We start from the raw sequence: 15,374 nt of genomic DNA on the forward strand, positions 1-15,374 counted from the left end.
CGTATTTAGGTTTAGGTAGAAAAAGCAACCTAATATGTGATGGTTTCCAGACCATCATGTGGCATGTTCTTTCCCATGTAGCTTTTTATGATAGTAAATTATTATATTGTTTGTTATATACAGTTAAAATGTTTCTTATATACAAGTGAATATATACAATTAATAAATGTATCATTGTAATTTATTTTTAATTGTAATAATATTAAAATGCTAAATACTGATGTCATTCATTTTTTCCCTTTTTGTTTTTGAAAAATACTTAAATACTTTGCTAAATACTTTAATTAATATAATACTTTTTTAACAAAATAAACTTACAAATAAAGCTGTATATATATATATATATATATATATATACATATCAAATCTATACAATAATAGTGCCTAGAAGAGAGTTTTAGTTAATGACAATAAAAAAACAGTTTTATTATACATTTAACCAATCCCAAATTTGCACTGACCTCAAGAAATAGCAAATGTTATTTGACTAATGAACTTCAAAAAAGTAGTATGGTAATGGTAAGCTTGATACCAGGGAACCTTGACTTTTGCAAGCTCATATTGTAGTCTTCTAGGCATCATATTGTTATGCATCAGCAGAATATCACACTGGGTGAAATGTTTTACGGAATGGTTCATGTTCTTCTACTAGAAATTTTGGAAGACAAGATAAGACCTTTGACAATTTTTTTTTAACAGTTGTGAAATGCCATTTAAACTAGTTCAAAACAAAAAAGAAACCCAGCAGTGATATAATCAAATTGTATATAGCAGTGGTTCCCAAACTTTTTAGGTTCAAGGCGCGCTTAATATTTCAGTATTTTTCCAAGGCACTCCTAGTCAAAATTTCTGGGTTGTATATCTGTTCAGTGCTATGATTATAGAAGAAACATTCTGCGGCACCCCTGTGTGCATGTCAGTTTTGGAACCGCTGGTATATAATATTTTTTTTGTTTTAATTTTTTAATAGTACGGGGTACAGAATTAATATGACATCAAAGAACTCAAAAAAGGCAGAGAGGGGAAAGGGGAAAAGATTGTAAAAATTATGCATGTAATATATATATATATATATATATATATATATATATATATATATATAAAAAGAACAAAGGTAGTCCCATATAGTACACAGCGCAGTAATATTATCTATGACAATATTCCTTAATCATAATCATTATATGCATTTCCTTTTCAAATATCTGGCATGTCCGTTGCCCACATCCTGACATTTCATTATAGGAACACTATAGAAAAACATGTATTCCTGTCACTAAAGCTGTGAGAGCACTGTTTAGGCCCCCAGCAAAAAAAAAAAAGGTGAGGTTACTCATCTATCTTTCGGCGCCGTGTGAGTCCATCGCGGCTGGCTCCACCCATGTTCTGCCCCTTGGGCTGAGATCATCAAATTGATAATCTCAGCCAATCCAATGGTTTTTTTTTAGGAAAGCATTTTGAGGCTATTGAACATACACGGCAAAATGCGCCCTGCACCAATTAGCATTTCCTTATAGAGATGCATTGAATCAGTGCATCTCTATGGTGAATGTTAAGTGTCTCTATGCAGAGCACTGACCCATGAAGCACCGCTAGTGGCTGTCTGAGTTCCTAGGCAGTAATGAAAAGGCATGTGTTTACATTAAAATGCCTGCAATGACATGGTGTAGACACCAGAACAACTACAATAAGCTTTAGTTGTTCTGGTGATTGTAGTGTCCTTGTATGGTCTCCTGGCTAGTATGACTTTATGTTCTTTGTAAAGAAGCAAACAGTATTATTATTTTATTATTTTGGTATTCCTTCTTTCCCTCTTTTCCCTCATTTTCTCATGCCCCGTTGTTAATCTGATAGTCACTAGATGCTAAGAATTATAGCCAAAGTTTCCAGACCTCTATAGATATTTCTCAACTCTTTGTAGATGTTAAAGCCATCAACTCGTATTAATAATACTGTTTTGTATTTTTATCAATCAAGTTATTCTGTGTTAGGCAGGTAGTTTGTATCCAATTCCCTGCTATGAGATTTCTGGCTGCTATGCTTACTATGGTTGTCAATTGTTTAGAAACATGTGTGTGTCCAGTTGGGAATTACAGGAATAAATGAGTGTATGGATTAATTGGCATGTCTTTTATGTGTAAAATCGTCAATATATCATATTCCCTTCTCCCTCTCCACATCACCAGCAATAAGGTGATGTATTGGGATATATTTTATGAAGTCGTCTTGGTGTGAAATACCATCTATAAACTAGCTTTTTGTGTGCTTATTTATGTGATTAACAAGAGGTCCAAGAAGCCTATTCAACTACTTAATCCACAGCCGCCCCATTGGTGCCTGGTCCCATACCACTCTCCATTGAGTCATGAAACTAAATTGTTTTTCAGCAATGGTCTCTAGTATTTTTTTATAACATAAAGGTAACATCTTTGTCTTACGTGGTGTGGACTAATAATGGTCATAAATCCCATCAAGCATTCTTTAGGAGGAAGTAGGAGAGGTGGGTAAGTCTGTGTGGCAGTAAACATGGGTGGAGATAATCCTCTTCATTTGGAGATACTAGAAAATATATGAGTTAGGTAGGGCATATTTACGCTGAAAGTCATTACTTATGTGATGAATTCCAAATTTTGTCCAACCCCTGATCGAGAGCCATGGTGAGACGGCCCAGAATGCTGACACCGGTGCCAAAAGATGACATTTTTGTGCTAACCCTATCATTTTCTGTATCTGGTCTCAAACACACAATGTCTGTTCTTGGGCATCCATAGAATGTCCACCAGTGAGCCTCTGGAGGCTCGACCCCTTTCCATGTCCACCCATTCTAATGTGTCATCTTTATTGCTGATTCTAGTATGGAAGCCTGATAATATGCATTGTCATTAATTGTTGTTAATATTTTGTTTCAGTTACTCAGAGGAGGAAACTCTCCAGAAAGTGGGAACATTTCGGCAGATGCTCATGGAGAAAGAAGGTGTGCTGACGAGGCAAGATCAACATGGGCGTCATATGTGAGTACATTTCTAATTCTGTATATGTTCTGCAGGATTCGTTTGCCTACTGGAAATAGCTCTTGCTCAAATTAAAACAAAATTCTAAACAACTAGCATAGTTTTACATTTATTTTTACTATGTCAATGTAGGCAATTGTGTTGTACAACGTTATATCTAACATAGCATCTAAGGTACTTTACATAATGGAAATAGTTTGGATGAACTAAAACTCAAATTAACATCAATCTGATAAAATAATACATGTGCCTACATTTAACTTTGTTTTAGACCCTATTAACATAAACTGCAAGTAGACCTCCATCATTACAAATAAAAGATACCCAGTGATTTTGGCTGATGAATGAAAACAACCTTTGGAAAGAAACAGAAAACGTTTTCTGCTGCAAAGTGAATATTATACATCCATATTTTTAGCTAAAATCTGCAGTGAGAGTGTTCTCTCATGAATGCTGTATTTTAAATAATAAACATTGTCCACCAATGTTACTTCTCTACTATTTCTGACAACGTACTATGGAAGTTAAACATGTAGGTCGATTGATCTCTGAAGACACTAAGAGCTTGCTTCCAACTTTGTCGTAATTATCTGCCCAGCGCTGTTGTCATTAACATCAGCCAGTAGATATTTGTGACTAACAATTACTGTACAGTTTCCAATCTTGTATCCATTTTTAGTAGCCAATGACTACCACAGCTGATAATGATAATCACCACATAGAGATTAGCATTGTGAAAATGAGTAAAAAGACAGTGGACAAAACAATAACCCACTTTAGTAATTTCTTCCATGGCACTAAAAGGTTCAGAAAATGTAAAGATTTTTTAAAAAGCATGAGGTCCACTAGATTCTAGTGTTGCCAAGTAGGGGCTATATAAGGTTGATTTCTAGTCTATCCTTCACCCAATTAAGAGCAGGATGAAGGGTAATTGACCCAGGCCTTGGAGATGCCACGTCCAATGGGACCCCCCTTTAATCTTATGGCTCTACAGTCAACAGGAGATACCTTGACAAAACGCGCAAAATACCTCAGAAACAACACACTGAAAATTGATAGACTCAGTTGTTGAGAGTCACTTGGTTCTCTCTATTGAAAATATAATGTGAGTTTAGCAGTTGTTAAGTTGTACTTAATGGTACTTTGCCACCAGGCAGAGTGAGGTTTTGAATTGTGAGGGACATTTGGTTTTACTTAGCAACAAGTTTGGAAAGCAAGCAGTAACTATCTATTAACAGCTCCCATTATACTCTATAAACAATATACAGTAATAATGTCTACTCGTAATTCCCTGGTGCTAATGGTGGAATATTGTAGTTGGGAAATATCTGCTACTCACTAAGGCTAGCAACAAGCACTTTAGAAAATAATGGCTGATATACGTTACCAACAACATTGAAAAGAAGCCCCAAGGTTTTTAAACTGCCACATATATCTAATGTTGAATATATACTTCTGTCTGTACTTACCTAGAGCTGTAGAAAAAAAGGTAATTCTAACAGATCCTTTTATTTTGTAATTTAAAAAAATATATATATTTTAAGAATACAGAATGTTTATGAATACAAATTATAGTTATTCAACAACTGGTGCCACTCTTTTTTTCTGGGTAAGCTATTAATGCAGCTAATAAAATGTATTTGCTAATACTCCATCATATATAGTGAACATCACAGACTTAAATGAAACCACTGTTGATTAAACTATTTAACATTTAACTATTTGAATTGTCAGAACATTCTATATTTGCCTGTCTTATTATTATTATTAATAATGATCTCTGGAGTCGTTGTGATTGAGGTTCCCAGGATTTTAGATTTTACAGTTTATTTTTTATGCAAATTGTTCTGCTGGCAATAATAGTCTGTTTTAGCAGACTTAACTGCTAAACACAATTATCTATGGTCCTAAGCAACTTTGAAATTACTCTTGGTGTTACACTAATTAGAAGTCAATGGGAAAGAGTTAGTAGATGTGTCAGCCAGCATCACGTAGCACTTGTGATACACATATTAAACACTTAAATTGTGCTGACTAAGAAAGAAAGCCAATTGATCGTAATTTAGATGGATGCTTAAAGATCCAGGCACAGGTAATCTTCAGCAAAGAATAGCCTTTTATAGAATGTATTGACTTTTACAGGATATGATGATTAAATATAATTTTCATTATTAATACAAACATACAGAATCTAAATTAGCCCCTGTGCAAATGAGTTCCTCCATTGCCTACATACAATTAAATTGAGTATGCCAGCCTTCAGAATTGTATATAAGAATACTTGAGAATTTTTATTTATTTATTCTTTTTTTTTTTTTTTTTTTAGTAAAAATAAAGAAAAAGGAATACACCAGTTGTACTGGTCCAGGGCTTAACCCTTAAATAAACTAAATAAATAATTAGCAGTTCCCCAAAAAACTTAGTTGGGAAATGCTGACTGGTATACAAAGTAGAACAGAAAATTACCTTCTAATGATTTACTAGCACTAGTAAAATACATGGTACGTGAAATATTATAGTTTAAGAAAGCATTACTGGTCTGTCTAGTGATCACAAGGGGTGCTGTCCTTTTTGCACATTTATGATATCGCTGTGCACTTTATTTGCAACACTATACACTTTTACATTGATTTGTTTATAATTTCATTTTCTCTGTCTAGTCAATTTTAAAAGGAGAGAGTGATCTTTGCATATCTTTATCCTATGCTATACTTTTTTATTGATCCTTACGGAGGCTGAGCCTATTTACTCTACATGTTATTTTGTTTTCATTTTATATGCAGTAGCCTTTTTGTGCATTTACAGTTTGCTGTTTCCAAACCACTTAAGGGTATCCATATGAGACATTATTTTGTATATTTTATCACTGTCTATTTTAGAACCTAAATGTTGGTTACTTTAACTGCTACAGCTATATAATGTATATAAAATGTACTTATATTTAGGATATTTGCCTGCTATCTCCCTTTTGCTAAAACACTTATATATGCAAAACCAGTATTAAAAATTAATATTATTAAAATGAATATAGGAGGGGATAGTTTGCCATCACTTTAAAATTGCCTTTTTTCTATTCCTATCATTTCATTGATGTCTGGGACAGATCATTAATGCTTTCTTAAACTCAAATTTTTCACTGACCATGTATTTTACTAGTACTAGCTAATGATTATACGGTCTCTTTGTGTTCTACCATCTATACCAGGCAGCATTTCCCATCTGTTTTCTTTTGGGAACTGCAAATGGTTTCTTTATTTTTGTAATGCATAGAGATACAAGCAGGCATGTACGGACATTTAAACAAGAATATCTTCAGAAAGAAATCAGGACAGGTAGAACATTAAATGCCAGAAACACTGCACTTTGTATAAGTAAAACAGACTAAGGTAACGCTGCTCAAATGCACAGGTGATAAGTAAATAAAGTAAATTATGCAAGATTAATATGCAAGAGATGTATACCACCCAGGGTGGCCACACATGATCGAGGCAGCAATCATATGATAAAATAGCTCCTTTGGTCTCCACTGCTCACCTTGGCCTGCAGTATCCTGCTTGAGACTCCATCTACTGGCTCTGTAGGTACCCAGTTCTGATGTTGGCCTGCACATCTTGCCTCTCGCGCACCACCGACACGGCCTTCTCCGCCATTTGCACACTCTTCTCGTGACTGGACAGATCCGAGGCTGCCGTGAAGAATGCTTAGGTGAGTGATCCTGGTTGTAGGGCAGGTACAGGTTGTACGAGGGACAGTGTGCCCCAAAGTTGGCAAGGAGTTTGTCCAGTAAGGCCAGCGTTCTGGACATCGCACCTCCATAGTCAGGCGTGGGGCATGCGGCATCCGCCTTGTTAATTATGTCCTATGGTGTATCATTGTTGATGTAGGCAAAACCGTACTACCCTGGTGATGTGAACGAGCCTCCAGGGTGGGGACTGGGATCACCCCCACCGATCCAACGGGGCGGGGGCAGTGGGGCACAACCAAAATGTGGACGAAGATCCATCTGAGCTGGTTTTTGCAGAGCAGCTCTGTGCGAGGGAAAGCCAGGGGACTTGTGGCTAGGACTGTATAACAGAAACAAAAGTCAGGTAATTCCTAAATGGCAGAGAATTAAGCAGTGAGACTGCAGGGGCAGAATCTATACACCAAAACTGCACAAAAAAAAAAAAATGGAGATCCAGCACATTTGTTGGTGTTAGAGTTTTAGAAACACTATTAGAGATGTACATTTAAATGTAAATCATTTAGCAGGCTTTGTGATTCACCAAATTGTGAGATGTCAGGAATTCAAAGTGAATTTGAAGCATAAATTAGCTGAACTAAAACATAGCCTTTCCAATTCTGTGCTCGTATTCTAAAATAACCCTTTATGCTCTGATATTTGAAGAATACACATGCCATGCGATTTTAGTAATGGAAATTATTGCCTGATAAGGTCTATGAATACATATTTTTAATAGATAAGGAAAACATAACGATCCAACTAGCCATATACAGTACATACATGCACATGTTCAATATGTCTCATTGTGCCTCTGCCAGAAATGTCTCCTATGAGATTATGGGAATGAGGATTTTGTCAGATACTGTGTGTTCTGTTCTGGAATACTCTGAAATATTTAAGTGTGAAATAAAGAGAAATTAAGGGAAAGACGTGTTGTACATTAAGCAATATTAGACAAAATGGATTTGCATGTGAGCCAGGCAAATTGTGAAGCTATGTTAAATTCTCCCAGCACAGTCTTTGTGAAGCTACTTCAGCCATCAAGCCTTTTTAATGAAGATGGATGATCCACTTTTAGCAAAAAGAAGAAAATGTTAAAAATGGAGTTAAAATGGAAAAAAAAGAGAAGTCTGAAGAAGAAAGTTTCTGCAGTACAGTTATATTAAATTGACTAAGCAATATCTGTCTCTTAGCTAAAAAAAAATAGCAAGATACATTTGTGTGACTTTTATGAAATCACAGACACACAAACACCGCCTGTGCGTATAACACAACCATACACCTGTCTGATAAGCTGTAAGATTTGCTAGAAACTCACAATGTTTCATATAGCCTCTCAATGACAGTGTTGTATAAAATGCCATATAAAGGTTTATTAGGTCAATAAGCTCTGTCGATGTTATGATGTCCTTCTCAAAGACTGTGAAATTAAAAGTAATAAAAAAAGAAAAGGTAGGACAGAGGGGCACTAGTTTCATTCAAGGGAGTCAAGATGGGAGTTAGTTGATTTATGCCAAAATTGTAGCATGTATCAAACTGCCATGGTCATGTGACCAGGAGATGGCTACATGCGAGAGCAGCTTTGAGTAGAAGATCACAGTTGTTTGGTTGGATTGAGTCAGACTAGGAATTGAAATAAATCTGGGAAAATATTTAAAAGGTTAAAATAATCTGGTGCATTATTCATGGGCATAATTTGGTTAATGTGTAGTCTGAAACTGGTTTTAAGGTTAGGCCTAGTTCAGAGGGGAGATGGTGAAGCTAAGTTTGTTGGGGAGATGAGAAGGTAGGGTTGGCAGTGCCTTTCTGCCCATCCAACACAAGACACAATTTTAGGCCAGTCACATTTTATTGCCTTGTCAGTGCCTTGTCAGGTCCATGGCCAACCCCTGTGGGAATAGTTTGAGTTACTCACTAAACCATGGAATGTTTTGGCAACTTTTTTTTTGGCGTGAATAAACCAGACAGCACCCAATACTTTTAAGTATTACAAAGTAAGTAGTAGATTATTGTTTCGGAGATACAATGAATAATGAATAAATAGGGATTCACCCCCCCAGCCATGTGAATTCCAGTATGGTGCTGCCATTCTAAAGGCAGTGCATCATGGGCTTCTAGGGGTGTCTCTAGACACTCATTTTCAGACCACAAATAAAGATTAGGCCCTGCCAAATCCTCAAAATCCTCATATAGAGAAATTAAATTTTAGACCTGTGTCTGTTAGTGTCGTTAATAAACATCTTAATAATTTAAAAATTAAAAACCAGTGTGGACCAGATCAATTCCCAGCAATGTTGCTGAAGCTCAGTGCGCCAGCAATTGCTAAACCTGTCACTACAATTATCATTGAATCCCTGGTGTCTGGATACATACCCAAAATTTGGAAGACTGCAAAAGTTGTACCTATCTATAAAAGTGGTGACAATACTCTAACAAACGCCCGATATCATTGCTCCCAGTATTGTCAAAAATCTTGGAAAAATGCATCCACATGCAACTATGTCAATATTATAACAATCAAATTATCTGACCCTTGATCAATCATGGTTTTGTCCAAATCACTGAACTTCGATTGCCCTCTTAAAAGTTTGCAATGACAACCAAATTGGCATGGAACAAGGAGACTTAACTGGAGCCATTTTCCTTGATTTTGCCAAGGCCTTTGACACAGTAGACCATGACATTGTTTTGCAAAAACTTAAAAACTCAGGCATTGGTGATCGCTAACTTGGTTTCGATCATGTTACAGATTGATTGCAATATGTGGCCATTTCTGATAGCGCTTCCCTCCCTCTTCCAGTCACGTGTGGTGTTCCCAAAGGCTCCATACTTGGCCCCCTGCTATTTACAATATTTATAAATGATCTATCTAACGTCTGCAAATTCTCAACTGTACACATGTATGCAGGCGACACTGTAATCTACGCTAGTAAACCCAATCTTACGCAGCTTGAGGCTGTGCTCCAAAACCAATTCACAGAGTTAGAAAAGTGGATAGCGGATAACAAACTCTACCTAAACACTGACAAAACCGTTACAAAGATCTTTGGAACTGTACCTTAATTACATAAGCTACAAAATCAACAATTGTGTATCAGAACAAATTCAAACAGCACACTGACAACAGTCTGCTCTTTTAAATATCTAGGTATGTTTCTAGACCCAAACTGTCCTTTGGCTTTGACACTGAAAAAATCTCTTCAAAACATTACCCAAAACTAGGTGCCCTGTAAAGAAACAAATCCTGCCTAAGCCCTACAGTAAGGAAACAGAAAGTGCAGCAAATGCTAATGCCTGTCATTGATTATGGGGATGTAGTGTATGCACCCACACCGCAAACCCACCTTAATAAACTTAATACATTATATAATTCATTCTGCTGCTTTGTACTAGAATGTAATTACTTTACCCACCACTGTGACATATTAAAAGAGCTAAACTGGCTGTTGCTGGAATCCCAACGCACTCTTCATCTTTCCAGCCTTGTGCATGAGCATTTCTGGGAACCTCCCACCCTACCTGAGTAGAATGCTCTCCCTGGCTGTTTCCACCTCCTATAAGCTCCGATCCAGTACTAGCACGATATTTAGCATACCACAATACAAAAATAAAGTGGCTCGTTCCTTATTTTCCTACAGAGCACCACAATTATGGAATAACCTCAGGGACACAGTCAAATCTTCATTCAATCTTAAATCTCTTAAGAGATCTATGGCAATATACCTCAGCACAGAATGCACCTGTCATGGTTGAATATATTTATTACCTGTTATGTATTAAATGTATACAGGTAATATAGTTTGTATATTGTATTTTTGTAATATTGTATCCTATTGTAACAATACAATATTTTGTGGACCCAGGGCATACTTGAAAACAAGAGAAATCTCAATGTATCCATCCTGGTAAAATATTTTATAAATAAATAAATACATTGTCAGATTCACACAAATCACATTTGTTGCATTATGGGAGGTTTTTATTTATTTTTTTTGCCTATGCACAGATATTTTATTTTTTTTAGTATTTTTCTAATGCATTTTTTTTTTAATTCTTTATTTTTGTTGTGCATGGTATAACAATAGGCTTGTTCAGCCACAATAGCAGTCACAAGCAGTAATGTAATGAACAGTTGAAACATAACGTGGTATATGAGTATAGGTTTATAAGAAAAGAATTATATAATTGAACAAATACATGTTAACTTCACCCAGAGACTATACCCAATGTTATATCATATAAGAAACTTAGCTTTGGCATTTTCATGGCATGGACATGGCTGCACAGGTTTATTGCTTTTGTATACAAGCTTATGGATGCGTTCCTGACATTTAAAGAAATAAAGAAAATGGTGATTGAGAGGGGGGTCCCTAAGTATAACGTTGCTAGTTAGTAGCAAATGCCATGCTGGGTCTGCGGTGCTTGGCAACTAATACTAGGATACATACATCAGGTTGTCTAAATATAACTAGTGTGTGCTGTTCGATGCTGAGTTAGGGGGTTGTACTTGTGCATGGTATGTCAATGACTTCTTATTTATAAGTCTGGTCACACATCTGGACAGTCTGTTTTCAAAACGTAAATGTACTTGCTAGGTGAATGCAGCGCGCGTTACAAACAGTTGGGGGTAAGGCAGGACGTATGTGGTGTCGGTCAGCCGATGCCCTGCTGGATCATGGAGTCTTCCTGGTGCAGCGATCTGTGCCATGCTTTCGTCGGTCCGGGTGTGCAGGAGAGATTAGTCCCTGTGTGGGGGTTTGACTCACTCAGGAGGTATAGTTTAGTCACGGTTGTGGATCTCCCTGGTTGGTGTGGTCGCGGGCCGCTGTTTTTCCTGTGCGGGCGGTCTGCTATGTTTGCCGTGGTAGGTCTCGGGTTACGCCAGTTCCCCAGTCGGTCTCGATGGGCTATGCCCCTCTGGGGCCTTTGCCGAGTTTTGGTATGTAGGCGGGGTAGCGCTAGGTGTCTGCTCACGGGTTGTTCCCTGATCTTTGTCAGGCCTTGTCTGTTCACCGTGGGGTTCTGCGTTACTGCTGTCAGAGCTGCCCATTTCGGATGCCTGCTTGCCTTGGGAGTGGGGTCCGGGGGGGATACTCATGTCCGTCCCTCCGGTTTCCCCGTTCGGGCCTTGTGTTGTGCCGGCAGGTATTGTCTCCAGTACCGGTGGCCATAGGAGCGCCTCCAGCTTCACCCAGAAAGCGCTGAAAATGCCAGCGAGACGGAGCTCCGTTTCATCTTCGGGTCTGCACATGGCTGTGGTGTGTGGGCCAGGTGCCATTTTGAAGGCTTCACTAGCGTCCTCCCGCCTCCAAGATTGTGTCGCTTGGGATTGTGTGAGGGTGGTCCGGGATAACCCCCACCGGGCCATAGGGGAGGACGAGGGCTCTGGGTCGAGTGTCTCACCATTTTTGGTGGCAAGAGAGCGGCCGTCTCTCTTGTGCTTGCCATGCTGGAGGGCCTCGTCGGGTTATCGGGTGCACACCGATGGAAACGTCGCTTGACAGGTATCTGCTTGTGCGCCCCTTTGTCCCCTTGCATTTGATGGCCTTTGTGTGACTTTGTGTCGTAGTTTTAGTAGTTTATTTTCGCTTTTTCTGTCGTTGTAGACCGGAGCTGTCGAGGCAGACGTCTTCCCAGCTCTACGGTCAGGCCCTGCCCCCTTCTAATGCATTTTTATAGGATTTTTTTTTTATGTATGCTTCCTAATTCCTTAATAGGTTAATAAAGATTTGTTTTATTAAATTAGATTCTACTGAGCCAATTTATTCATTCCTTTTTTATTTATATATATTACGTAAATGTGGCCTTTATATAGCATACGGTTAAGTATTTTTATAAAGATAAGTATATTTATACATATATATATATATATATATATATATATATATATATATATATATATATATATATATATATATATATATACTTTGTATTATAAAGTATTTACTCTGCACTGAATACTTTATAACATAATACTTTTGCCAACTAATAATAGTCAGCAAATACAATTTTCCCTTGTATTTCAGAGACATTATGTTTCATGAGTAATTGGATACTGTACACTATTACAATATGTTAGTTTGTGCATATAAATGGTAGGCAGGCAAACACATCCTTATCCTGAGGAAGTGTGACCCTTACCTACAAAATGCGTTAATTGGAGGCGTATTTGGAGGTGGACCTAGAAACAGGAATTCTGTAGTGGAGCTGGCAGACATGTTTGCTCTGTTCAATACCCAAGGGAAATTAAAGATTCCGAAAGCATGTTCTATGATTGCTATATGGAGGTTTGCACTTAGATTTGGAGAGTGCAATATTTGTTGTTGTTTTTTTAAACTCTGTGAATAAAGAGAGTTTTAATAAAAATGTAAGTATAGATTCCACCCTGACAGATCAAATTATTTATATTTAAAATATGTAGACAGACAGGCATACAGAGAGACAGGAAGCTAGATATTTTCTTTCATCTGTATTTTTAAGAGAACCTCAAAACAGATCATAAGTAGAGCTCAATATAATGCCACACGTATAGCTTTAGAACTCCTTCCTGCATTGCAAGAACACCTCTTTTGCTAAAAGATTTATACTCATATCTGACACGTCTACACCTGTGTATTCTTAACACAAAAAGTAGATTGGCATTAACCCTTTAAACACACTTGTTGAGATAAATGCACTGTTTTAGAGAGGCACTCAGATTCATCATGTATTTCCTCCTAAACCTCTTAGCACAATAAAGTAGTGTCCAGGTATTTCATTCCAAATTCTGTGAACCCATTTAAGTCAACATCATCTTCTCTAAATTCATATTAATCACAACATTTAATCCCTGCAAAGCTAGAATAAATACATAAAGCACAATTCCCTTTTTTTGTATTTTCTTTTTTAAGGCATAGTAAAAAAAAAAAAAAAAAAAAAAAAAATCAAACTGTTGCCATTACATAAAATATCAGTCAAAACTACATGAACGTATAAAAGTAACAGAAATGCAGAAACGCCATTTATAAAAATAAATAATAATTGTAATAATAATAATTTTGATAGATAATAGCATTGATAGCACAATAGCAGTCAGTTATCATTGCATTTATTGTGATCCAGTTAACTAACATATTTATAAATTCAGCTCTCAGTACTTAGGTGGATGCTACATTTTTAAATCCGTTCATTTACTCCATGAGCTTCTAGCAACATAGCCCAAGGAAAAAGAGGCTGAATAGGTACTAGGCAAGTGCAAAAGAAGCTAAAATCATTATTTGACAGCAATAGGTTCTGACCTGTAGAGCAGCATTACATTTATACTAATGATGATCAGAAAGCTTTGGGGCTATCTGCTAAAGGTCGAGGGCCTGTTTGTAACAACTAAGGCTACTTGCTTGTTCAAGCATGTTTTCCTCTCTCTCATTTTGTGTGTGTGTGTGTGTGTGTGTATATATATATATATATATACACACAGGAAATAGATATGTATATACACACACACACACACACATAAGGACTGTCCGGAAAGTATCCAGCCATGTCATATGAGACATTTTTTGAAGAAGATACAAGAAACATTGTACATAAGACAATGACGCCTCTGTCCCCTTCAAAGAACACACCTTGGAACCTTTCTCCTCGTGAACGTTTTAACATTTCCCATAAAGATGTATAGCAGATGCAAAATGCTACATGTAATCGTCTGTGGATACTCCAACTAAGTACCCCGGTTACTTCTCAGCTTCCTAGGCTATTTTCAGATCATCCTGTATCGCCTTGCTGAGCTGAAGTATTCAGTGCCCTTAGAAGCGCTCAGATGCCCATTTCAAAGTACTGTGAGCGGTAGGTGGAATATAGCAAATGAATATACTAGTAATTATTGTAGTACATGTAGGGGTTAAACAGAACTGACTTTATTGCAGCTGTGCAGGAGTAGTTATATCCACAATAGGGTAATTAACAGTACATACAACTCCCCATCAAGTCCTCTTCCCATAACTCTCTGCTTCTCTTGCTAAAACAACGCTCAGCCCCACCAAAACAAATATTTAGGACCTTGCAGCTAATGAGCAAAACGGTGTATTAATTATAAACCTCCTGTGTGGGGGATAACCCCTAGTGAATTGAGGTGACTAAGAATTTAAAATAGAGCAGAGATTGCCAGGAGAGAGCAAAACTAGTGTGTTATGTCACTATAGGAGTTGGAGTTTTAAACGGGCTGCTAGGATGTAGAAGGGGAAAGAAAAGTCATTAACCCCCTAGAGACAAAGTCTGTAAAATAAAACTTAACTTTTTATACTATGAATAAAAATCCTAATTCCTAAACACCCACAAAGTGACGAAGAGAAAAGAAAACTATATACATATAAAATAAATCAGTACTGAGTTGTGGTCAATAGTGGACTATCTACTAAATAGTTACATAATCACTACCACAAAGCAAGGAAACTATAGAGCCCTATACATTCAGGCTATCCTATAGTGCCTCTATTGACCATGTAAACCCTGAAAGTCCTGGTATGTTAGCTACAGGGGCGCTTGATAACAAAACTGGTCCTTGTCTTGTCATAATGATCAAAACCTGATGAGCCAGAGTGGCTAAACGCATGTCAGCTGACAGGTGCAATCTTTAGCCATTGTATTTGGAGTGAGCTTGTATC

At 37.2% G+C, this 15,374-nt stretch overlaps 1 protein-coding gene across 3 annotated transcripts in view; it reads left to right on the forward strand.

Moving 5' to 3' along the window:
• The window catches only part of SRRM3 (serine/arginine repetitive matrix 3), a 496,285-nt gene that overhangs the window by 357,582 nt on the left and 123,329 nt on the right, over positions 1 to 15,374 (forward strand). For all 3 annotated transcript variants that reach the window (XM_063456734.1, XM_063456743.1, XM_063456748.1), the window contains exon 4: positions 2,907 to 3,008. In XM_063456734.1, the coding sequence (XP_063312804.1) occupies positions 2,907 to 3,008 (102 nt within the window). The remainder of the gene's footprint in view (positions 1 to 2,906; positions 3,009 to 15,374) is intronic.

The sequence above is a fragment of the Pelobates fuscus genome, chromosome 1, assembly GCF_036172605.1.
Source record: "Pelobates fuscus isolate aPelFus1 chromosome 1, aPelFus1.pri, whole genome shotgun sequence".
Lineage (NCBI taxonomy): Eukaryota > Metazoa > Chordata > Amphibia > Anura > Pelobatidae > Pelobates > Pelobates fuscus.